A 26,944-nucleotide genomic window follows, 5' to 3' on the forward strand; every position below is an offset into this window, starting at 1 on the left:
TTACATGCTTCTCTCAAAATGTAAGTTTAATTTAGGAAACTTATATGTGGAAATAGCCCTAAAAAAAAAAAAACATGGAAACCCTAGTTATAATGAAATTCAGCTTTTCAAAAGATGACTTGATCCCAGAAACCTGTTCAGGGTACCTTTAGCACTGTCTAACACAGCATACACCCACTGCTAAAGGCTTGGGCCTACCACGTTTATTTGGATTCAGTCAGAGCTCACAGGAACAGAGTTACTACCAGACTCCTACTCCATTCTGGAAGCCAGAAAACTTCTGGAATGATTGTGAAGAGAGACCAGTCATTTTGGCAGTACCATTTATGTCTGGCATGTAATTAGTTTGCTTGGGGAAAATAATTTGCTCCCTATCCGCCTACAAGCATTTCTGTCTGCGCGGTGCATCCTGAGAGAAAAGATAGCGAGAGGTTAAAATTAGCAGCTAATGCAGATGCCATTGTATCTTCCCATTACTTCCTCCCACAGCAGGCATCTTGCCTTCAAACTGAGCGGGACTGAGAAAAAAAAAAAGTGAAGCTCATAAAAATACAGCAAAAAATAACACCTTTTTAAAATAATGAATGCATCAGATATTGCTGGTCAGTGATCCCTTAACGTTTTCCGACCAGTAAGTATAGCATGTGACATGATTAGCATTTTAGGGTAGTACTCCTCAACGCCAAACATCAGTATTTTGTTATGTACATGAGAACCAGGAGAATATGACGAGTAAGGCTTCAAACATTAGACTTTGAAGAAAACAAGAAATCTCCTGAACAGCCCGTTTCTAGGACGATGTGCTGTAAACAGGAACGTCAGCACTGACTTCAGCTCAGCTGCCACAGGAGAAGGCATCTGTTTTTCTTCCTGGCGCATACTGAAAACAACTGAAACACACTTACGTAGTTGAGATATAACAACACTTCAAAAATAACGTTTAAGAGGAAAAAAAAATCATTCCTATGGTCACATCTTCAAATACTTCTCAGAAATGTATGTGCAGCTTGACGAAACCAGTGACTGGGAGCAGTGAATTCTGGCGCCTTGCCCAAAATTTCAGAGGGTCACTTATGTGCAGAGAGAAAACATCACTTCGGACACCCCTCTTTATTCCTCTTTTTTGTGTTCAGATCTTACCCGTCTAACACTTGACTAGTGAAACGCTTCTGGATGCAAACAAAATGCAGTGCTGATCCATAATTTGCAGCTGAACCTTAGTCATGTCACACGTTATTTTAGTAATGGGGAAAAAAAATACATACTGAAATTGTAGATTGCATGTGGATATGGAAAAGGACCAGCATGCTGTTGTGATGAAAGCAATTCTACATGATAAAGCTCTTCTATTTTTGCCTAAATTCCTCACTCTGTACTGACACATCTCCTCATCCTTCTTTTCTTACCTACTAATCAGAGATAGCAGGTGGCAGGCAGCACAGAACAAAGCCAAGATAACGTTTGTAAAATGTGTTGGTATCCTCAACGGGTACAAAATAGCATGAGTAGATTAATTCTCCTATCAAGTGGCGGACAGCATCACAAAGGGGCAGGGCTTATTTATATACCCAGGGCTCCTCCTGGAAAATCACTATACCATCCCAAACAGAAACCGGGGAAACTAAAGCATACGTTGGATAACCCTTTTAAAATGACGTTTCCTCGCCCAAAAGGACACAAGGCTCCTCAGACCAAACAAACAAGAAAAAGATATATATTTTTTGAGGAAACATACTTAAATGAAGAGAACAAACTGAGCATGCTCCTGATCACAAGGTTTACTCAGAAATTCATAAAGTCTAATAACAATCTCTGAGACTAATAAAAATGTGGCCTGTTAATACAAGTATTTCATTAATAATGAATTTTAATTACAAATGAACTTATATAGAATGTTCTGCATCTCTAAGCCTCGTCTCCGGTATCTTCAATTAAATATATTCACAAAGATTTGTGTTCATATCCAACAATACTGCCCCTTCATAATTTAAAAAGCAAGTGAAAGATGGTGTTCTTGGATGGCACCACCTCCTGCCACAAAGTTGTCTGACGCAGCAAGCAGCATTTCATTTACCGGCTATGTAAAATGAGCGAGCTCTTGGCTCTTGGTGTGTCTGCCCCTCACGAGGGACAGCATGTAGCTGTACTGGCCAAGTCCAGCCCGGAGAATAAATCATTTTGTGGTGGAAGATAACACTTCTCCGGCCGAGCTCACACCGCCCTCCACCCCTCTAGGAAGGGACCGGTGTCCAGCAAAAGCTGGGCTCTGAGCTTATCAGGGTTGGAGGAAGGATTTGCACTTGCATTTGAATGAGGTCTACAAGCACGTCCAAGGGCAACACCGAGCTGGCTGGGGGAGCCCTGTCCTTCCTTAGCCCCCCCTCTTCAGGCACGTATTCTGCTCTAGTGTGTGCTGACTGCAACTGAATGCCCCATGGCAGCACAGCCACCAACACGTCGGCCCCTCTAGGGCAGCACTGTACTGCAACACGGCTACTGCCAGGCAGGACGAACAGCGGCTTGAATAGCTTGGTGTCACATTTACATTCCACCGTGCTGAGGAAGGAAGCATGAAATGTTTGGGATACGCGTTTGTAGATCGTAGCTTGGATATTATATTGGCACCGGGAGAACTGGCCTGATTTCTGTTTGCAGAAATGGTTCCGCGGGACGCTGTCACCAGATTCTTCGTGATAATCCAAGTGGTGTTGCAGGGAGTTAGCGGGAATGGAGAGCCAACAACTTCCCAGAAAACAATGTTCTTGGCTTATGAAGTGGAAGTTAGAATGTAAGGAACAACTCCAAAAATCATTAAAAATTAAACTTTCTGGAATGATATATCAAGTGTTGTTTTAATTCAAGGTGCTATGACTGTTATGAAAGAAATGTGCTGGGTTTAGACAGGACCAAAATAGCATCAATTTGTACAATCAGGGATAAAATGTTTCCTTTTCAATTATAGACTAGAAGTGAACTAAAATTGAAAAGCAGAGATATGTGGGGATTATGACCCCTGGAATTATGTATAGCTCTATGCCCGGCTCAAATCTGAGCTAATAAAGCCTCAAAGGCGTGTTCGCAACTGGCTGTGGTTTAACACAACAAAATCAATGCAGAGAGGAAGTTATAAAGCATTTGCTCTCCACGACTAAAACATGTAATGAAATTATGCAACTCCTTTCTTCCCCTGCTGTCTGCAGCTCCTTAGTTAGCTGCAGACTCATTATCGTCGCTTTTGACAGCTGCAGTACAACACGGAAAACCATCCACAGCTCAAAACGTCACAGTGAAAAATCCCACCCCTGTTGCAGAAGAGACACTAGTTCTCCACAACAGCAAACACCGACTCATTTCAAACCAATGCCAAGGTGTGTTGTTAGCTGTGTCACCTGAACCTCTAGAAAATATACAAAGTTCAAAGGTATAGATGTGGAATGACCACTGGGGCACCTTAAAAAACAAGAGAACGTGCATGCAGCATGATTACACACATGGCCTCATAACGGATGCCTATAGCTGCCCAGAAGAGTACACAATATGATTTTCAACCCTGTCAATCAATCTGGGAGTCACATCTGTGAAAACAGGGAGCAATTTTCTTGACCTTCTCTCACTCGGAAGGAAGAGCAGAGCATTGCTCTAAAACATAAGGGAATAGCTCTGCACTCTAATAGCTGACGGCAGCTGTGTTTGCTGTGGTCACCCTCCTGTTGACCTTCTTTCATTTATTATCCACCGTGTGCGTGTCCCTAAGATGCATATTAGGTTGGAATTTTACTATTTATCATTGCTATGAAGACATAAGCTTAACTGGGACATACTGACCCGTGCTCAGGAAAACATTACAGCGATAAATCTTTGAAAAAGATCCAAGTGAATGCAGACCTAGATACCACAGCAAATCGTCAGTGAGCCCAAAGCATAAATTAGGTTCATACGCCTTATCCTTAAATGAAAAGGAATATTTAGTGCAGGGATCTACATTTTCTCCCTCCTTCAACTCCCCTTGTGTAACACGGTGGTATGCAGGACAAACACTACTCAACCTTTCCTTACATATCAAATAGAAAGCCCCAGGCTATGACACTTTTATCCCCCAACCCTTTTTTGCTTTCTTCCTTTCTCCTATCATGCCTTGACTCTTCCCCATCCCACTGCCATCCTTTTTTGTTTCTGACACTATTGTCTTCTCCTCAATTAGTTCATTTTCCCAGTTCCTTGCTGATGACTCCTGTGCAGCTTCCTTCACTAGAAGAAGACAGGCCTTCGTTGAAGGGAGCCTGTTCCTTTATGCACCTGCAAGTACCTATAGAAGAGTTAACCACAGAGAGCTGTTCAAGGACACGGTCTGAACATCAATGGCCATTTACCTTCTGACCTAGCAATGACCTGATGAGCAGCCCAGTGCATGGATGAGAGGAGCTAGCTCAAACCCACCCGCTGGCACGAGCTCCCTACACCAGACACCAGCAGCTCCTTACAGATTTCTCGCATCATTTCTTACCGGCAGCGAGAATCTACTCCACCAGTTCCACTTAGGGAACGCATAACCTCAGTGCTCGCTACAATAAAATCTGAGCAAGCGGAGCAAACATACACTATTTTAGTACCGCCTTATTCAAAAACTTCAAGCAAATGTTTCGTTCTGCAACTGATCCAAGGTGTTGCTACCAGCAGAGCTCTGTCCTTCACTCCACTAGGGCCTGGCTCTAACCTGGTTTATGTGACAGGATACTGTCCATGACCAGTGTCCTGAGGGCATTTTCTTTCCCATTGTCTTCCCTAAAGGGAAGACAAAAACTCACAAAGCAGATTTTCCATGCAGAATAAGCACATTTGAACATCAACGTTGAAGAATTTAATCTTAGCAGGTAGATCTTGCACATCTTTCTTCCGTTTTGTCATTGGGAAACAACTGCACTAAGAGACTCATTTTAGAGCTTCAAGAAAGTTCAGCCCCTGAGTGTGCCAAATCCTCTGCTCCTCTGCTTTTTTCCTTCTTGATTTCACAAGGATCCTCAGTAAGCATCATCTAACACCACATCAGTTTCTTCTTTTAGACCCCAGCTCCTCAGTGTTAAACACCAGGCCATTAAACAGCCATCTCCTTCTTAACAGTGAAATTCTTTTTTTCAGTTCACACTGAAGCAGACAAGCATCTTGTTTTGCAGATCACAGATACTTCTCTGGCAAAAACAAACCATGCCCTCCTCAGACCTTTTGATTTTCTATGAACAAAAATGCATCTGTGAACCAGCCTGTGACAAAGAGGGAAAGAAAACACCACCAGATACGTTTAACTCCTTCTACTCCTTATGGGAGCAAGATAGAATCTAATTATATCTATCTGTGCAGCAAATACAGTACAAAAGGATGTCCTACGTATCAAGAAAGCAGTGTTAAATACAAATTTTCTACAGAGCAGCTTGCACTCAGGCTCCCAGGGGCAGAGCATCAAAAGCTCATCAGTGCTTCTGCTACCTCCTCTGCTTTCCAAACAAAAGCCTAATCCAGAAATGCGCTGAGGAATTGCATTTTACTGCAGGTTTTTTCCGTGGTGGGAGAGAGGAGAAGAAAAAAAAAAAAAAGATTCTGTAATTCAAAATCCCTATTTGTTCTGCCTAGGTGATCATAAGGTAATTTTCCAGAATCCCTTAGAAATAACCTATGAAAATGCCCAAGCAGACAATCAAAGACAGGGCTTCAATCTGCTTTTCTGACAACTGTGATGAAACAGCTTGAAGTGAACACTGTGCTTGCAGGAGCATGATAAAAGACTGTCCCCGCAGAAACCACTGCAACACACCAAGCAAACCATGAATAGGAAGCCTCTTCTCTTCAATGTACTAAAGGGAAGCAGACATTGGGCTGTTGCTTTGTGTACTGTCAAATTTCTCAACAGCCAACAGAAGCTAACAACATGCAAGAAGGTAAAGCAAACCCGGGAAAAGACACGGATGAACAAAGTATGCTGTTGTGTTTGAGTTCATGTTCCATATCCTCTGTACACGCAATTAAAGTTGAGTAAAAATAGAGATCAAGAAAACTTCACGTGCGCAGGAGCATCATCTTTCAGGTGTCTAAATAGATTTTTATACTGCTTGACTACTTGCTGCAGCAGCGGCCAGCTGCAACACAGCACAGCCTTTAAAGACCAGAAGCAACTCAGAGGCCTCCTCGCCTGAATCCTTCTCCTCATCTTAGGATAAGACACGCGGAGCCTGAGAGGGAAACTCATGTATTACATAGATACATAGGACAGGAGAATGGAAGCACTCGCAAAGCCAAGAGCTGTCAATCCAAGATTTGGGCTGTCATAGCTTTCGATTTGCCCAGAGCCGATTTCCACCCACCTTCCAAGCAGCACACATCTCCTAATAAGTCAGGTCATCTTTCTTGAGCAGTTTAATGACACAAAGGAAAATGAAGCATGATCTACACTGCAGAAGTCTCTCCATAGCTTTGACAAGAACATTAGAAACAGTAATTTCATTACAACGTGTACCTATTTAACTGAATTAAGTAGAACTCAGTCAGAACTTAGTGTAAAAACAAGAAGTAGCAAGCCTGTGATGTATCCTTTAGCTCCACACAGTCTGAGATCGATCCTGATGTTATTCTGTTGACTGAAAGTCAGAAGCTACATCAGAAGTAAAGGTGACCCTCTGACTGCCATTTTCTGGTCTATTGAAATGCACCTGCACAAAGAAACGTTTAATCTGGTCTAACAGAAAATGTCAAAGCTTGACTAAATGTCAAGATTTCATCACACTCTGAAACAGACACTGTCCTGAAAAATAGCTGCAAGTCAGAGCCAGTTTTTAAATACATTTGTTGATACAAGACTAAAAAAAAAAAAAGGTAGTTTAAAAAAAACACTTTGTGACTAGAATCCAGATTCTGACAAAAACTGAGATTACTTTGTGATTGCCTACTTATTTTACATTTTGTGATATGAATTGCAAATTAGATTGAGGTTAAAGGCTAAGAACATCATTTCAAAATAAGTTTGTAAGGACACATGCCATCACAAGATACTTAAGAGGCTGTTGTCTAGTGAACTATGAATGAAAGTACAGCAATGAAAAGTTGGGAAACTCAGGAGATACCAAACTTAAATTTCCCAAACAGGAAAGCAATGAAAGACAAAAGAAGAGCCCCTGAAAGAAAAAAAAAAATGCTAGTCATACTTTGCCAGCTAATACACAAACTCAAGTATTCCCTAGCAATAATCAAGTTGAAGACCATTCCCAAAAAACAGATGAATGTTCAGTGATGTTATAACATAAACTTTGAAAAACAAATATTTGTCTGATATTACTGCAACTATTGTTTAAATGATAGTACTTATTTATCCTCTTCTCAGTTAAAAAGATACTATTTTCCTTATGTGAAAGTAGACAAAGATGCACAAAATGTCATACACATTTCCAGCCAGGATGCTTTTACTCCACTGATGAGATGTTCAGCACCCTACTCACTGCCTACCTCCTGTCGTTTTGGCTCCTAAGGAACAGACAATAAATCAGAAAACTGGAACAGGTACCACCACCTGTCATCTCACAGGCTTGAAACTGAACTGCCCTTTTCCTCTTTAAGACACCATCCTTCAAATAAGAAGGCTTGGACACTGGTGGAGCTGAAGTAGGCTGAACTGCGCCCACCCAAGAGCTCTGATCATTAATAACTGCAGATACATGCATGCGTGTGTGCTCTGTTTAAGCACAGAGCTGACATCTGTCCCAGGACTGATGCTACAGTATTTTCTTTTTCTTAAAGTATTTAAACCTCAAAACTCCCACCTGTACTGCAAAACTAAGCACGTGCTCCTCACGGTTAGCTGCAACACAAAATTATTTAAGAAAATTCACCTTCAGAGAAAGAAATATTTTGTGACTTGACCTGAGTTTTAAGGAGGTTTCATTTTTACAGTAAAGCGACATAACCCGCCCCCCAGCACACCCCACCTGTCAAAGGATCCTTTGATTAGCAAGGCTTCAGTGAACTCCGCACAGCAATGACTTTCAACTGTGCCTCGGTGTGTCTGGCTGATAAATCTGCTTCAAGAAAAAAGCTATGCAAAAAGCATCCCACCTGTGGGAAATAACGCTGCATTAGAACCACACATCTGAAAGCATTCATTTGAGATTCAGTGGGACCGCGGGCTTCCTGAGGTTTGATTTCAAACCCAGTTTTAGCCCATCAACCGAGCTTCTGCTAGAAAGGGAGAAGCATGTGGCCACAACTCGAGTGCTCCTTGGGGTAGCACCTGGGTGCCAGCAGGAAGTGCCTTCAACTGCGGCCACCCAGCAGCACCCTGAGCTGGTGCCTTGGACCCGGGCCAAGCAGAGGGCAAAGAGTTGACGAGTGCTTGGCTTGGAGAAAAAAAATAATCCTCTTTGTGAATAGGAATTCAGTTTCCTGACCCGTCTTCAGGACTCAGGTGGCTTCTCCTGATCTCCCCCTTCCCAAGGCCTGCTGGATCCACATCGCGTCCCTCCTGTGCACGGGGTGTTATTCCTCCCTCCCACCTCACCACTCTGCGTCTGTCACCACTGTGACTGGCAGCCACCACGACCTTCCTCCTCCTCCTCAGCACCAGGACTCGTGAGCAAAGCCTCAGCCATGCTGCAGAAGACTGGTAGCTCTGGAAACTGCAGCTCAGTGGCAACCTGAGGGACAGGAAAGATGAGCCTTGCACTGGTTAGCACACAAATTTGTTTTTCTAAAGATATCCGCATTGTTCCTGAAGTCAAAGACTAAGGATAGATCTGTGTTGGTGCTTTTGCTAGCTGGTCTAAACTGCTGCTTTGTAATTTCAAGAGGAATTGACGCTAACGTGGTCTGATCCCTGCACACAGAGCCATTACTTCCACCTCTGCAAAGAGTACTCCACAGTTTGCTAATTGCTTTTATTGGTGCTCATGTGAAAGACAACAAAGAAAGAATTTGTACTCCAACAGTTTAAGCATGGTACACCCAGCAAGGTACATAGGAGAGGAAGACCGCTTACTGGACTGCTGCGCCCGAGTGGCTTTACCCGTTAAAAACACCACACTTACCTAGCAAAGATCTAACAAACTCCCAGTTAAAGACGCTGCTGGACCTCACTGGGCATTATCCCAGATTTATAACACACGGCTTTCCCTTCCTTTCTCCTTCACACTCATGGATGTCACAGTCACTGAGCTGGATTTCAAGAGATGGTAGGGGAAACTTACATGGGGAGTCATACTGAAAGGTGTTAAAATTAGGGATTTTATTTTAAAGTGTTTCCTCTGTTTCCTCTGACGTCAAGTAGAGCAACAAGTCAGGTTAATTAAAATAGCCATCGACATCTCATAAAAGTCTTGAGGCAGGGAAACGAGCCACAGCAGACATGACCACACTCTGCTCGTTTGAACTTTTAATGTTTTTCCCTCAGACGGCCAGAGCCATGGAAAAGCCTGACACCATGGGCAACAGCAGATCGTCACTGTACTATGCCACTGAACCCATGACCCCACACAAGAAAAAGGGGTTGTCTAGCGCTGGGTTGGCATAAACAAAATAAAGAACAAAATAGGCAAGAAGCAGTCAGAAAAGACTATAAAGAGTCTAATGCGCTCCAAGCAGAAGAAACTCTGCCAGAAGCTCGGCACTGACAGGGGAGGAGCAGGGCACCACAGCCTGGCAGCCAGGGAAGAAGGGCCGCAAACTTCTGCACAAAATGTACTTACCTCAAGGGCTGCAAGGTGGCGAGGGCGGAAGCAGAAGCCAAGACCCTGCGGATGGGAACTCGCATAGCCGATTTTTCAATAGGTTAAATTTACTCCAAAAATTATCACACCAAAATAAATCGATACCACGCAGGTTTAAAACTGCAAGCAGTAACCGGCCAGTTGTGCGTTTCCCACACCGCTGGCCAAGTTTTGCAGTCCTGCTGAGTTATCGGAGCTCAGTGGCCAGGTGCCTTCAGCAAGCACAGCCATTTTTACCATAGTGCAACAGATGAGAAGTCTCTTTGCTGGCCTTCGCCATCAAGACTGTTGAGCTATATCAAAATGTATCCCTTACGCCTCTCAGGTTTGAAAAAACTTGGCTTGCTTTATTGGTGAATATCAGTAAAGTATGATGCAAGTGGGGACCCGCTTCCCCACGTAGTATCTGAGCCAGTCAGACCCCATTTCCCCTGCAGTATATATTTCTCCTACAGCTCTGACTTCACGTTCTTTACCCTCACAAACCACAGATGCTGAGCAGTTTCAGACAAAGAATTTACTATTTCTGTAACTTCTAAGCAAGCTATGCCAAAAGAGAGGAAGAAGAAGAAGAAGAAACCAGTACATAAAGATACACCTGCTTCCTTTTTTTTTTTTTTTCATGGATCTCAGGGTCTGGGAAGTTTCAAGACTGCTTCTCCTCCTAGCTGATTCTGCTAGCAAAAAACACTAATTAGCAACCGCATCACATCTCTTTGGTCCCTCACTATCACAAATTCTACTAGAGGATTAATATGCCTTTTGGCTACAATATAAATTGCACATTATTCCCAGCATTTTAAAAAAGAAAGATTTTTTTTTTATTTTTGTTACCAGCCATGTCACAAGGCAGCCAAAATTGTTTATTTCCCTCTACTTGAAGAAAGCTCCTGACAGAGCATGAGGAAATAAAGCCCGCATTTGGGTCCATACAATAAGCCCTAAGAGCTGGCAGGATAAACATTCAGGAGTGTGCTTTCTAGAGACCACCAAGTGGAAATCTCCAGAAGAAATCAGTACACCAAGCTGTCAATACCACTCCTCCAGTTGCTCCTATTCCCTATGAAAATGTTCAAAGGCTTAAATCAGTCTCTAGTTCTGTGACTCGCAGCACCATACACAAGTGCTGCCCGGCTCAGTTTGTGGTTCGTGGGCTTTTAAGCTAACCAAAGTGAGACCAGGCTACGCGGTGTCAGCGAGATGGCTTACATCTTAGTTTTCAAAATGATGAAAACTGTCAGTAATTTTCCTAAGGAAGATGTTTTCCTTGTACTGTTTAAACAGGGCTTTGCGCTCAAGAATTCAGGAGAGGAGCTGACATTTCCTTTTGGCACTGCTGCTTTAAAGCACGGTATACTCAAATGTCGTCTCCAGCGCGAGCTCCCCAGTGCAACGTGTTACTGTACCACAAGAGTGCAGTGGAAAGACATTGAGCAGAAGGTGGCAACAGAACACAAATCAAAATGTGTATCAAATTTAGTCATAATTAAACGCTTGCTGTCACCGCAGAACACACGCACCCATGGGTCACACGCCTCCACCAAAAATGTCGTGATTTAGGCAGGGATTTCCTATGGCTACGTTTCCCCTGGGTGAGAGTTAATGCAAGAGGGCTAATCGTGTCAGCTGCCCAAGGAGAAGGGTACAAGAGCTCCCTAACCACCTCAGTGTGCTGCCTACACTTATCAGAAACATGCTGAAACGGGTTTTTAGTGCAGTTCGTTGACAGAAAAAAAGGCATTATAAGTCTATGTATTTCCAGCTGAAAAGCCACATTTTAAGCACCTATCTTAGAGAGCTAGACATTGTATGCAATAATGTTTTCCTTCTTTTCCAAAAGCCATCTCTTGAGCACTGGTGGAAACCATACAGAAAACTTCATTTTTTCCTCTTTCCAAGATTAAAAATATTTTGCATAATAAGTGCTTAATTATTAACCAGGTAGCCATACGGAAATTAAGCTCACGTGAAGTTTATAGTTAGGCTTACGAACGTCAACCTTTTTGGTTCCAAAATCGTCATTTTACACTCCTTTGTAGAGCATCTTCTCTACAAAACAATAGGACAAAACCTCATTTTCACCAGTCTCTCATTTGCAGCCTTCCAAAAGGTGCAAGGTTTTAGACTGAAAGGAAAGACAAGCATATTGAACGCTGACCTTAATGCATTTTAGAAGACCTTTTTTCCTGAAGTTTTTAAAATATTTTGTTATGGCTCTGAAGGCTGCCTGCATTCTCTGGTGTCAAGCCCCTCGAGATGTTGCAGCTTGGCACGCGCTTGCCCACCCCCCCACCACTTGGCCTTCCTCAGCACCAGGCTTACCAGCAATTTTGGGGGGTTGAGAGCTGGTGGGGTAAACCCCCTGAGCTGAATGCCAGGTACTGCAGCTTAACTACATCTCCCCCCACTACAGGTGGGCTGCGGATGCTGCATCCCAACCAGCCAGCAGCGAGGGCAGGGGAACTGGGAAGCAAAACCCGGTAACAGCCTCACCCCCTCAAGCAGAAGTGACCATTGCCAGCGACTGGCAGCCCCTCACGTCCATGCAGCAATTAAAACGTGCTCAGTAAACATCTCTGGCAACGGCTTTAATGGTCTGTGAGGATATCAGCACCCTCACGCTGCCAGAGACCTGTGTGAATACCGAAATATAAACGTCATTAGGTTTTGGCCGCTGCTCAGCCACCCCAGAAAGGATCCCACGAGCTTACCCATCCCTAGATACGGGCACTGCAATGGACCAGCTGTAAGAAAACAAAACTAAGCAAACACACATCAGTTTAGGTATCTGACACCCTAAAAGCCTACTAGGTTTAAATACAACCAAAACCAATCCAAAATAACAAATACAACCAAAAGTTACCGCAGTGGCAAAAAGATCAGGATCCCCGACTAAGACTCTGAATGACTGAAGACCTAAGTGCATTGGTACCTAGCTGCCTCACGTGCCCGAAGTAAGCTTTAAAGAAGTATTTCAATATTAACACGGAGTTTGTAAACTCACCATTTAAAATGTCACAGTAAGCCACGCAGAGCAAGCGCTGGAAGGCAAACAACCATATGTAAAAGAATTCGGTTAGGCTTTCACACACGCACACGTGTTCTGCTGAAACATTTAGGAAGCATTTCGGTGAGCAGCTATGATTTCAGCTCTCCGGCCCTGCGCACTGCGCTTGCATCTCACCCCCAAGTTCAAGCTCAGCTGCTGCCGCCGAGTGCTCCGATAGGCAATGGCACATTTTTAAGGCATCCCCGAGGCCGTTCTGCGGTGGTTGCTGCTGCCCTTCTGCAGTCTCTTCTGCCTGATTGTACTCACTGGATCAGCATACCAATTTGCTGGAAAGGGGATGGGGCTGGAGACGGCTGCTGTAAATCAATGTAGCTCCTTGGACTTGGTCCCCAGCGTGTACACTGAATGTACAGAACAAGTCTAGGAGAAATAGTTCAGTCTTTGCGAATGCATCTAGCTTTTTAATTTTATAATCTCTCTTATTTTTTTTCCCTTGCCTATGAAATAAAGAACTAAAATCCCTATCTTTAAAATAATATGTCAGGGAAGTTAGGACAAATTTTTCACATGAAATTATTCATAGTTAGGAAACTTCAAAACCATGTTTTTATCCAGCTATATCCTTCCAAATAGCATACACTTCGTCTATTGAGAAGGAGTTTACTTATATATAAAACACATGTACACATACAGGAGTTTACATATATATAAAACCCACGCACACATATACACACACTATATAGAGAAGACAAAGATCCTCTCACCAGCAAATAATTTTACTAGTAAACTCCTTCAGAACAAAACAGTTTGATATACTTAAATGTCAGTAATTTATTAGCATTGACTAAGGCAAAGCAACTAAACTGTAATACAGGAGACAGACATTATTATCTAAATATCGGATATTCTAAAAAAGAAGAAAGAAAGTTAAAGGGTAAACTGCCTAGCATAGCAACCAACACTTACCGCTCTCTTCATCATTATCAGTGCTTTTAAATAACTTAGCTTCACTACTATCGCAGCAACAGCTTCCTGACTGGTTTACAAGAAGCTATTTCTTGTCCTGGCTTCTTGTCTGGCTTAGTGACAAAATTGCACGAACCCAGATCTGACAGGTTGGCAGGGAATCGCCGCTGCCATTTAACCTTCGTTCCAGAGCACTGGCCTTTATCAGAGAAGTGTTGCACTTGAGTCCCATATAAATAACTTTGCTTCCCCTTGGACACAGTTCGGGCTTTAACTACATTTGTTATGTGCTACAGTTACTGTAATCTGGGAGTCCAGTTTAAAAGAAATGATGGATAAGACGAGTTTCATTCTCTGGTAGTTGGTAACTATAAAGCAGATTAAATAGTATAAACTAATCAACACAAAATGAAAATGAGCGAGAAAGATATGAAGGGCCTTTCCTTAAACAAAGAAAAGAATAACTCTTGAAACAGATTTATTTTAATTGCGTCCGTAGCTTTTCAGTAAGTCAAAATTGACTTAACGTGCCGCAAAAGAACTATCATATACCCCAAACCAAAACTAGCAATCACCAACTACTCCCATCAACCTTGGAAAAAATATCGTTTTCAAGCTGATTTTTTACCAATGACGTAACAACAATAACAACAAAAAAATGATGATGTGTATGTTTGGAGAAAGCCGCTCATCTTTGAGAACACACACAAAGACTGATAGCACAAGATTTAACAGAACAGTAGAGGGAGAGCTGTCTACATCTCTACTCAGTATGCCCATCCAAGTAAATGAAGCTTCATTTTAGCTGAGTGCATACTTTAGCGTAAACACAGTACTTATACAAAGATATGGACTTGCTTTGCACTGTTTCTACAGCCCTTGAAATGTACTGTCATATACGACTCAATTTTTTGTTGTTTTTTGAGTATATGTTGTTTTGGCACATGTGACGCTCGTATCCTGTAACTGACATGGGGAGTTGAAGTACATTCATAGGGGGTTTTTTTGTATTTAAGACTATGCTCATTATGTATAAGGACTACCCTCTCATCATGCTATGCCATATTTTAAAGCATATTTTGAGGATGTCTTATTTATTTTTTAAAGAAAACGTATGCATAGCAGCAAACACTTGATTGAGAAAGTTTTCTGGACACAGGATCTTTTGTTTATTTTTGTATTTTGACTCCAGCATCTTTTATTCTCTGAGTTCTCTACAATCAACTCAGCCCATGCCTTCCCACCCACACACCATTTAAATATTGCCAAGATTCAGCTCCAATTCTGCTTAAGCATCTTGCAGCATTGGGAGCACCAAAAAGTATAAAATGTAATCAGAAATACACCGGTTAACTTCCTTTGTGGGCCTGGTTCAACATGCACCCGTATTTTGTATTTTCATGTCTGATTGTCTCAATATGACATCTGAAACGATAGTAAGTGATGTATCAAGACTGACATTTAGTCAACGACTTTTTTCCTTCTGACCTTGCATTTAGTTGCTCCTTAGTAGTTAAGCAGTTGGTTCTTGCAGACGGTTGAGTGGAGAGCTGGCTGGCCCCGTGCAGCATCCCCCCTCGGCCCCTGCCTGCCTGCAGCTCTCCTGCACGCTGCCCCGGTGCCCTGTGCTGAATCAAGCAGCAAACCAGTACCCGCCTTTTGCAGTAGGTGATCTTCTGATGGCTTAGTGACTTGCACTGGCTTGGCAAGAGGCTCACACTGGGGAAGTACTAATTGCCCAATTTCAGTTCTGTTATGCATTCACTTCGATATAAGGAAGAAACGCAGAACTTACAGTTACAGCAGTTTGCAGTTCTGTTATGTTGTACCTATAATGTAAGTATTTTCAGTTTCACTCATCTTCAAGTGTCTACACTCCTGCTGCTCCTTTTTATCACCAAATTCTCTTACTCCACCGCCAAACGGATTAAAATTCACCTTACATTGTACAGTCATACAAACATAACTGCATAAAGCAGTGAAATAACTACAGAATTAAGTGAATGTGTCCCAATTAGTTTAATATTCCAGAAAAAAACTAACAGCATGAACTTTATTGTTATTATTATTCAAATAGTATTAAAGAAATAAAAACTGACTGCTAACTGCAAGTTGTGTATCCATATCAAGTCACACACAGCTTACTTCACAGACCATTAGGACAAATACTAGCAGCAGCAAGATGGCTCCCCTGGTGGCACAGACCCATGAGCTTAAAGACCCATGCTAGTAGTTAAACAACTGCATTGCACAAGGTATTTTTCTGAAAACTTCTGGAATAGTCATGTTTTGGAAGACAGACTTAAAAATCTGGCTGTCATGTCAGGGACAAGCTTTCTGCCTTCCCCATGAAAAAGTATCCAAAACTGAACAAGTCACAAGCCTCTAAAACGCAGCTAACATTTAATATTACGTTGCTTTTCCCTTGCATAGAACTTTTCATTGCTAGTTCAAAACGCTTTGTAATGTGCACTTTCATTTCATATTGGCACTGCTTTAAACGGCATTTTAAAGGTTACTAATTTTCTGTAAGGTTCAGTTTGCATTTGGCTTCATCTGTCCCCTTCCATGCCTGCTAGCTTGTACTAGCTGGCCTCGTTGCCCCTTGCAAGCAGTGCACCAGCCGTCAAGTGCTGCTGCTTGTGGCACCTGGCTCCAGCAGAGAGCAAAAAGGATGGTTTCTCTCACTCCTGCCATTTTCTACACGCCAAGGGAAAGGAAAGGCCATCCTGCATGCGAAGGGTGAAGAGCAAAAGAAGGAAGGGCCAACATACAGGGAACATGCAAGGGCCAGGACAGGGCAGAAAGCAAGAAGAATAAATTACACACGCTGACCAAGTGTTCTCCTACAAGACAAATTGTAGAATTTGTCTTACAGAAGTGTTCTAGTGTTTGAAATGAAAGGCAGGAACACCACAAAATGCCAAAAATTAGAAAACAGAGTCCGTTAATGTCTTCAGCTACAGAATCAACATACTTTCACAAGACTGCTGCCTCATTCAGCACACAAAATGGATGGAGCTCCTCAGTAAGAGCAGCTACTTACTGTTTTATCTTTACTTTTAAAAACTCAGCTGTGACTACAGTTTTTCATTTCCTGATGGATTCCTGATGAAAGCTAATATTTTATAAATAAAGCCATAGTTACAAGAGCAAGGAAACTGAGAGGTCACCCAGTCAGCTACTGCAAAAACTCAAACACCTAGTAATTAGAGTAAGGAGATCTCTTTGGGAATGGTATTCTCTTTTTAGTGTTTTGCTTTTTTTCCTCGATCATATAACAGTATTGAGTACATTACTACAATAATTATCAATATTCTTTAGCACCAATATTTTCCTTCATAAATCTTACATTCTCCATCCCTGAATGTAAGAATAGCAGGTTTCCTGTTTCCCACCCCAGGGGCTGGAACAGAGGTGGTCTCGGGAATTCCCCTTCATTTAGCAAGACAGAAGGGGTTTACCTTAGCTCAAGGAGGGACAAGTTTATAAAAGAGAAAACATTTGAGGGTTATTAAACGCTGAGACAATATCCAGCTCAGGAAATCCCCTGAGCCAAAAACAGCTGGAGGTTGGGAGATTATTAAGGGGGAGTATTGGCAATGCTTGCCCTGTTCTTATTCTTCCCCAATCACCAGGCTGTGGCTATTGTTGAGGAGAAAATACCAAGTAATGCAGACTTCTAGGTTTGCTCTTCAAATGCAGCTTTTATGGGTGACAAATGTGGTTACCGTAAGAAAGTCCAGTCCGAGTTTATTTCATTGCATGCTTGCAGACTGTCTGAAGAATCAAGCAAGAAGTAGTTTATCATTTAACAGTGCATTTACAATTTCAGGACTGTCACTACCACTAAAGTGATTTTAAAGCCATCAGTTAACAAAACAGGAATATGAATGAGAACAAAGAATAGATTTTTTCTAAATTTGGCCACCCCAGAGGTTATAATTCCCAGACTGACAAATTCTCCTTCTACAATCATGAGAAAATATGGAGCAAATGACAACTCCCAGCTAATGCTCTCTGCAGGCAGATTGTTAGCTAACATTTGCACATACACTCACGTCAACCTTTTCTAAAGCGGGAGGATCATTTGTTCTTCCTTCTCTGAGAACCTTCTACGCTTGCCTTAATGGCACTGATCTTCCTTGGACTGCTTCTGTTATTGTTTCTAATACGTTTTAGGTCAGGTGCCTAAAGCTAAATGTGACTTATGGAGGATCCTGCCACCGACTTTTGTTCTTCTACTTGTCCGATTCTTAACGCAAGGCAATATGCAGTTTTTCCAGCTGGTACTCTATTTTAAAGTTTTGAAAGATTAATGGCTCAGTCCAGACATCACTAACTGCTTTCCTTGAACATCAGGCCCCCTTTGCACCCCAGCAACTTCTCCCACCACATATCACCTCACATTAATCCAGAAGTGATTGCTTTTGTTACAACACTCAGCTGTAGGTTTTTCAGCTTGGCTCCCAGCAACCCCATAACCATCAACCTAAGATCGGCATCATTCACAACAGGCATTGCTCAGGTGTTGTTTTTTTTTTTTATTCCACTGTATGTAATAATTTAAAAATCTCTTCTGTAACAGTGTAAACAGACACCTCAGAAAGTAGCCAGCTTCTATTGAAGAAATGGCCATTTACGTCTAAGTGCTAGAGAAAAGAACTTAAAACGTAGCAGAAAGTGTCTATTAGCTACTACGGATTTTATCCAAGCGTTTTAAGTGAAATCAGCTACATCAGCTGACTCCCCTCTGAGAATTCAGAGATTCATTAATGTGTTTGCCAATGTGGAGCCATGAATATGGTCTTTGTTTTGTTTAACATACACTCGTACATACATACTCTATATCCACACATGCATGTATATATACACACACAGAGATACGTATACATATATTCCCATGTTTTTTACTTAAAAGTGGGAAAAATCCTAATTGCTCTGCTTTGGTATTTGTAACACACAACTTCCTCCCTATCATTTTTATGACCTTTTTCTTTAATATAGTTACCATTACAGCAGATCGTAATTTGTTCTCATGGCTACAAATTAATGAGACAAATTACTGTGACATTAGAGTTTGAGGAAAACAAGAGCAGATCATGAGACAGCCCAGCTTTAATCAGCTTCTTTAGCTAAAAGGCTCCAAGTATGCAAAGAAAATTAAAAAATATATATATGCTTATTCTACTTCTGCATTTCCACCTCTGCAGCAAGGCAGAGCCTCTGAACCATCCAAGTTACAGCCACAGGCTGCTATAAAAGCTACAGGGCAGGTTTACAGTCACTATAAAATCTATGCAGTATGTATCAGCTCCTACCATCTCTCCCCCTGCCCAAGGAAATTTGGGGAATGAATTTTGTGAGGGAGCAACCTGATTGCTCGTATAACAGTTTCTTAAAAGCTGTTCCTAACCTGAGGTATACACAGGAGACAATATTTGATTACCTCAGCTTGCCCGCTTAGAAGAAACAAGTTGAGGGAATGTATTTTTTAATTATTTTTATTTCATACCATTACAGAGTTGTCCAGGGAAGCTGATGATTTATAAAAGATGAGAGATTAACCATGGGCCACTGCTATTTTATGAAGGATAAAATCCAAGCCTACCCATTGCAGCAAGATGAGTGACGAGACTGACATAGTTTATCCTCAAATGTGTCAGGGGAAACCTTTCTACCACTGACATATATATCCAACACAAACCTTACTTCTGATTGGCTTTACATTGGCTCTTGAAACGTAGCCAGTGAAAAAATGATCTTTAGAGAAGAGAACATCCGTGAAGAGCTCAAACTGATGGAAGATTAGACATGCATTTTTAGGTGGCACTTAAAGACAGAAGAGTAAAATTCCTGCAGGATATGCATGCACATACATGTAAAGGTAGGCACAAGATTAAAAGGATGGCTTTAGACACCCACAAATCTTTGATGGTATTTGAAACTGACAAAAAAAGTTTAATACCTTGGCCCATTTTTAACTTGCAGCTGTGCCAGAAATAGCACTGGACCATGGATGGAGAGAAACGGAAGCGACAATATGCTGCAATTATGTTTCATCAGAAATTATTACCTACATTCCAGCTTTTATTCCCAGCCAACAGTTAATAAAGTAAGCAGAAGATAGAGCATTGCCTCCTAGAAGACTTGGTCTAGCTGCAGAGCAGAGCAATTGGAGACAAGAGCAACATAAAATGGTTGAATATAACTTCCAGAAGACACCAGGGATTATCCTTGCTTGACTTACTGAGCTTATCAGATTAGTGCTACAAGTATTTAAAAAATTAATGCCGCTGGATGAGCACTATGATATGACTGCAGGACCAGTTGTAAAGGCAGCTCTCTGCTTGTAAATGTAAGGGTAGTGTAGAACACCAAAAAAACTGCTATTATTCAATTCATTCGAACATTTGGAGTAAGTTCAGTTTCCCTTTCTTACTCACATCTTAGCACAAAGCCTTATCCAGAGCTGCCCGTTGAAAAGCATTTTTAAAAATTAGCAAAGACTCCTAAGCAGACATTGGCATATGTGAAAGGATTTGCAAACTGAAGGTGCCAGGGACAGCAACCAATAATTATCTGAAACATTTAAACAAGGAGAATATCCTTGGAAGTAGCTCTGAGAAGTGGCCAGACCTATGCTTCCGTCTGCTCTGGCACAATAAAGAAACTGCAAAAGCTGCACTAGCTTAGAACAAAGTGCTTTCTCAACATATGTTTATAAACAGAATGTAAGAAGTTTGTTTGACAAGAACTACGCATTCCCCCACTGGAAAAACACAATGCCCCTTTCACTGCTATGCTTGTAGTAAAAGAAAATAAATAAGATTCTAGCAGAAAGGCTAAGACAGATCCAGCAATTTCGCAGCCAACTTGTTGCACTTTGCAGTGAATGCTTCCCAAGTGAAGTTTTACTTTAGGTCTGGAAAACAAGCTGTGAAAAGGTGTAGGACATACCAGACACTCCTCAGGATTCGTATGCTGATATACGTGGTCTCTTTTCCAAATAAAGAGAATTCATCTGGGGAGGTCTTAACATACCTGAAAAGATTTCTTCCTTCCAATTTTTATGCTCAGGGAAAAAAAAAAAAATCAGCTCATAAAACAACGAGCCACAGAAGGGCCACATAAAATCTGCTTTCTAAACAGTCGCTGCTTCAAGCAAGATGCTTGCCGCACCCATTTTCTTCTCAGCTCCTAAACTGAAAGCTATTTTCAAGCATGACTACACAACATCTTAAAACAGCCAACACACATTCACTGTACATCATTCAGCCCTTGGCCAACATATCCGGCTTCCCACCCTTTTGGTGGCAGTCTAGGTTCAAACCTCATGCTGAATGTTTGAATCATCCTGCGTGCCTTTACGGCCCATTAGCTTCCATTTGTGATGGACCAGTCTCTCTCCAGCTGTAGTTAGCTTAGCTGCTAATTGCCCCAGCGTTTGAAAACATTCCACATAAAAATCAATAGCAAGAATAAAATACTTTTGAACCTTTACAGACACGCTGGAATTTCACCCATTTTGTAGTCGCAGATCCCAAGAAGATCAAAAGAAAATAACCATGACTCTTGCCTTGCTCATTTTGGTTGTGATAAAAATGCTTTTCCTTGCATTGTGTAACACAGGCCAGACCATGCTGGATTAAATTAATCGTGAAGAAAATGATCCTCCTACATACCTACCAAGAAATACAACATGGCAAAAAGCAGTGCAAATTCACCGTAGACCATTTCATTCTTGTTTTGAAAGAGCAGTCTGAAGTTAAGATAATTTATTCATCACGCCCATCCAAACTTTCATGTCCCTTGAAGATGCCAACAAACATACCGTTTAATGTGAAATGCTATGCTGTTTGTTTTTGTTTTTTTTTTTCAGATGTGGACATCTGTTCCTTGGAAAATTCAAACAGGTAGATAATAGTCACAACTTAAAATCCCTGTATATCTAGACTGAATCTAAGGATATGTATTATGTACCGTTTTTAAACACAACAGGAAAATAAAAGTTAAGCTACAGAATTCAGCTGAAGGAAAGGACGAACAACAGTTAAAAACTACCACAGTTTGGTGTTTGTGCATGGAAGCATTTCAGAGAGACCTTGGATGATGCAATTTAACTAACACTACCAAACAAGAAATCCTGAAGTACTACATCCACTTTTAAAGGAGAAGAAAATTATAAAATAAAATAAAAAAAAAGAAAGAAGCTGCAGACATAAGATCATCCTGTCAGCTGTAAAACTTCCATTGCTCACTGTAGAAGTCTTAATACAAATACGCATGTCATCCACTTACGGCCTTCCTCACAAATATGACAAGGAAGTTACCTAGGAAAATACCACCAAGAGTGTGCGACAGACTCAAATAGCTAAGTACCCAGAATCAACTTGGCTTAAGGGTCATCTCAGGCTCAGAAATATTTGGTAAGAAAATTGTTTTTCCCACAGTGTGTGAACAACTAAGCTGCTTTTCCTCAGGCAACTTCCCAACCTACGTATCACCATTACCGGATGGAATACCTGTCCTGGTAAGCAGCAGAGTGATGCAAAAGAGAGGTTTTCACTACTTGTTGAGGGAAAAAGAGAAATGTTGTAGTTCTTCCTGAGCATCTATGAATCTAACTTCCCAACATGTAAAAATAAAACCACGGAAGGGTCCCATTAGAGGCTGCAGTTAATTAACACAACTGCCCGGGTGAAACCAGGCTGTACAGCATAGCCAATTCTATACGTTCCAAAATTAATACAGAATTGGACCCTACACGATTTCAGTAAACCAAATTTTTCCCAATGCTTATAAGTCTAATTATCAAGAATGATCAATGAATTGGGTTTTAAACTAATTAGGTGTTATGCAGCTGCTTACCAACTCTTTCAAGTCAGGCAGATGTTATAATAGAAAATGAAATTACATCCTCCTTTTGCTGCTATTCCAAAACTTTAGTCCTCTGATGACTTCAGATGACCTCAACATGCAGAATTACCCACAGTTCCATGGGAAATGAATCTAACACGCGTATTTTTTCCCCAAAACAATGATACTACTCTGCTTGTAGTCACCAATACTGTTTTATTAACCTGATATTCCTTACAATTCTTTGCATTGAATAACTAATTGCCAAGCCCATCAATATTTCAGAGCTTCTTACAAGCACCAGATCACCGTTTAAAAGTTTACTGGCACAAATGTCAAACTATGAAACTTGCCAGATATTTCAAAAGCCAAAGAAATGCCCCAAGCACAGCTGAAACTTGTGTCTTTAGGATTCAGGAAAACTCCTGCAGCACAATCTCTGCTACCTAGAACTTTGCACTACTGCTGACCACCGAGTCTGTACCAGTACACTGCAGCATCAAACTGCATGTAGGATCTCCCTTCCCTGCTATATCTGACTAGCTTAGCTTTTAATACCATATATTCCAAAGGCTAAAGAGATTACAGAATCAGTGTGTAATAGAAATCATAGCAACTGAATTAGCTTAGCATGATGAAATTCCACACTATCCCATACAGTGCATGAAAGAAGGTGCGAGTTCATAAAAGAGGCCTAACAAGGAAAAAGTAGGGCATGGAGAATAAAGGTATTTTAATAGAATGATAGTAAATAACATCTTTCATATTTATCTTGGAGGTCTTTCAGCAGGGAAACTCCTGCTGCCTAGCAGTGGATCTAGAAAAAAGTTAAAACCAATAAAGGTAAACCCAATAATTCACCCACTCTCCAGCGTCGCTGCTCAGCTCTGTGAAAATTACTTGCAAATGCAAACAATTATAGTGCACCACTCTCCAATGGAAATGTTTTAAAAATGTAAGTCACTGTAGAAAAGGTTACAAGCTTCTTTTCACTCCTGTTTTTCCTGCTCACCAGAATGTTTTCCCCCCACCCTCAAACTAGAATCTCATTTTCAAAACTACACACAGCATTTGTTTCACTTTGAAGTCTGGGAGTAGGCGCTGCAAGTTTTCCACGGCACCCTGAGCTCTGCCTTCGCCCACGGAGTAGAGAGAAAGACACGGCGGTGAGATCTGCCGTCCCCCATTGACCGCGCTCACGTTTGTGTATTTTTTTCCATGGTCTCATAGTTGCCTTGTAATGCAAAGGGCCTACTACATAAGCTTACTAATGAGGAACATCTCACTAAAGATCCATTGATCCTGCTTTTTCCAGAAACGTGGTACTTTATATGAAATGCATTTTACTTAGGGAAGTCCACAACATAGCTTATATCCCTGAATATCCCTGAATATCCCTGAATACCCTAAAACCAGCCAATGTCAGTTCTCTGTTTGGACATATCTGATAAGAAACTACACCTCTTGTAAAGGATAACCACTTTGAGTCGGCTGCCAAAAGGCACTTTTATCATATCTAAATCACAAGACAGACAACGTCTCTCAGATAGGAGATCCGGCAGATTTTGCCATTCGGCTGCATTCACAGGGGGTTCTGGTTCTCTGAAAATCCTTCAGGATGTTCCTAAAAAGAGATTCCACGAAGATTCTCATGTAAAGATAGACATTGAACACCCTTCCAATGAAATCAGCTTTAAAAATATATATATACATATACACGCACAGAGCACATCTCAGCATTTTGTCAGGTGCTGTAGCAACTGTTGCAGTTCAGAATTACCAATGAGAAAAAAAAATCTGGCTGTTTACAGCAGAGCAAGAAACAAGAAAGAAAAGAAAGAGTCAGGCCTCTTCTGGTGCCTGGCTCCACAGAAGGCTGGGGACGCACGGTTGGGCATGTGCCATAAACCCAGTAAGTGTCTTTTATCAAAAGCTTGAAGAGCAAAAAGACAGGGCAGCTTTTCCCAACCGCACAGCACAACACTGGCCACCTCGTAACCATCCAATAGCAAATAAGCACATTTTGTTCTGTGGCATCAAAGAAAGAAATACAGCTCTGTGATTGCCGAGTCCTTAGCGTCTTGGTGGAGAAAATAAAAATTAAAAGGAAAAAAACAAAACACTTTAAATAGTAGAAAGGCTCAGGCGAGCACAGGGAAATCAGTGTAAACGGTTTGCATTTTCACTAGCAACTCTACGATCATACAAGCTAGAATCTTATTTTAAGAGGCAAGGCAAAATTACCAGACAGCAATGACACTGAAATCTCAGATGAACGTGACCTATTTTTGAGGATCCCTGACCTTAACACGCTGTTTGGCATTTACCTAAATGAACTGAGCAATCCTAGTACAGAGTTTAAAATAAGTCCTTTATTGAGAGCTTAAACTTGCCCATATAGCTTGACTAACAAAACAAAAAACAAAACAAAACAAAAAAAAAAGTCAGGAAGAATAGCGGGAAAAGCTGATAGAGCAGTTACACGCAGGCAATACCAGAAAGCTTATAAAAGGCAAAACCACCCAAAAATTTTCAGCTGAAAACCTTGTCAAAAATACTTAGTTTTTACAACAAATATGGCTTTTTTTAAAAAAAAAAAAAAAACTCAAAAAATAGGGAAGGAGTGCAGAACAGCCAGAAAGAACAGTGGTCTCCATGACCTTTTCACAAGTTGGAAATTCAGAGTCAAACCTCAGTTCTGCCTCACCAAGACCAGAAATGAAGTTTATTTTCCATATCCTAGATATATTCCCTAATCAAAAAGCCTATATTCCTCTTTCTATTTCTCTGTCAAAAATACTAAGTATAATTTCTATTCTAAGAGAAATAACTAGGAAACTGACATTTTTCTAAAAAACAGAATTCTTTTTCTTTAGCCAGCATTTCTGAAGATTCCTCCAGATAACTCCAATTACCATTCCTAACGAGCATTAACTGGAATTACTGTATGTAACCATCGCTTTTCCATCAACCTCCACTTTTCTGAGCGATTTTATCGACTACCACATTTGACAGCAAACATCCTACAAAATTATAACCTGTTATCAGTGATTTAAAAAGTAATTGGTAGGTCAAGTATTACAAACAAATCATAGCAGGGTATGCTTCGAGATTTGTGTGTGGGTGTAATAAGCAGAAGCTCAAGAATTTTATTAGCAGCGTATTTACAGATACCGCTTCCCGACGCACTGCAAGCCCTTGCATACTTACGTACACATCTGGCTGGCAAGGCAGTGGCTGTTCAGAGAGCAGACGCCAGTTTAGCTTTCTCAAGGTTACTTAGTGACGTCATCTCTTAGAAATACGACGTGACACATCTATCAACTTCAAGATCAGCATCCAAAACAGACTCGCCAGTGACTAACACCAAAATTAGCAATACCTCAGCTGACCTCAGAGAGAGTCTACGGGGGCAGAAAAAGATTTCAAGCACGACACCTACCCATTTCATTCCTTATATTATTCCTACTACTTTTTTAGCATATAGTGAGTAAAATAATTTTAACCAACTATTTAAAAGCATTTTTTCTATTCTCTACAATGATAACACAGTGAGGAGCTCCTTCCAGTCTAGATGTCACTTGACAGCTAAGAGAAATTAAACCCCTGTGCAGCGACATCGAACAGTGTTCAGAAGAACTCCCAGTCCACGGCTACTCCCCGTTACTGGATGGTACAACCTGTGTTACCTTGAAGTAACCTGTGATCTGCTAGCAAAGCACCACAAACGTGTTACCTGTACGCCTCAACAGCATCACTGTAAATGAGGACTAACGTGAGTTAGCATTTGGTTAATTAGTATGGATTACATACCAAAAAAATAAGAGAAGAGCATCCAGCTTCCTGTTAGATGTGATGTCATGTAACGATCGCATGAACATTGATGATTTTCACTTCTTTAAATCATTCAGCCAACAATAGAGGATTTTTGTTTTTTTAAAGGCAAACTTCATTATACATACAGAAAGGAATTACTCATACATTTCTCTGCAATCTAAAGTGAAATACCTTTTGCAACATGCTGGCCATTTAAACGTCAATTCTTCATGTCCCATTCAGTTACTTACCTAAAAAAAAAAAGAAAAAATACATTAGTTTTCCATGTTCTCAAATCTATCGTGAATGCAAAACCTTGTTCTCCACTCTTCCCCAGCAAATTTTCAGTAGTTATAAATTAGGTAAGACTATTAGGGTAATGGGTTTTGGTTATATCATTAGTTTAGATGACATGTTTTCACTTCTGCTTCAGCTAAGCATTCATTAATTGAATTTAAGAACTTTCTTTCCTTATTATTGCTTCTTTCTTCCCCAGTAATGATGTCTAAATAAAAGCTTCTTGATGCCCTCAATAATTTGATTTCCATATTCT

General features: G+C 41.1%; 1 protein-coding gene across 5 annotated transcripts in view; it reads right to left on the minus strand.

Moving 5' to 3' along the window:
- The window catches only part of ANK2 (ankyrin 2), a gene marked incomplete at its 5' end in the record, with an annotated part of 358,674 nt that overhangs the window by 276,986 nt on the left and 54,744 nt on the right, over positions 1–26,944 (minus strand). For 2 of the 5 annotated variants that reach the window (XM_080591178.1, XM_080591211.1), the window contains one exon: positions 26,584–26,642. The exons of the other annotated variants lie outside the window; for them this stretch is intronic. In XM_080591178.1, coding sequence (XP_080447304.1) covers positions 26,584–26,604 — 21 coding nt within the window. The remainder of the gene's footprint in view (positions 1–26,583; positions 26,643–26,944) is intronic. 5 annotated transcript variants of the gene reach the window in all.

Source organism: Anser brachyrhynchus, assembly GCF_964034855.1.
Source record: "Anser brachyrhynchus genome assembly, chromosome: 4".
In the NCBI taxonomy this organism is placed as follows: Eukaryota; Metazoa; Chordata; class Aves; order Anseriformes; family Anatidae; genus Anser; species Anser brachyrhynchus.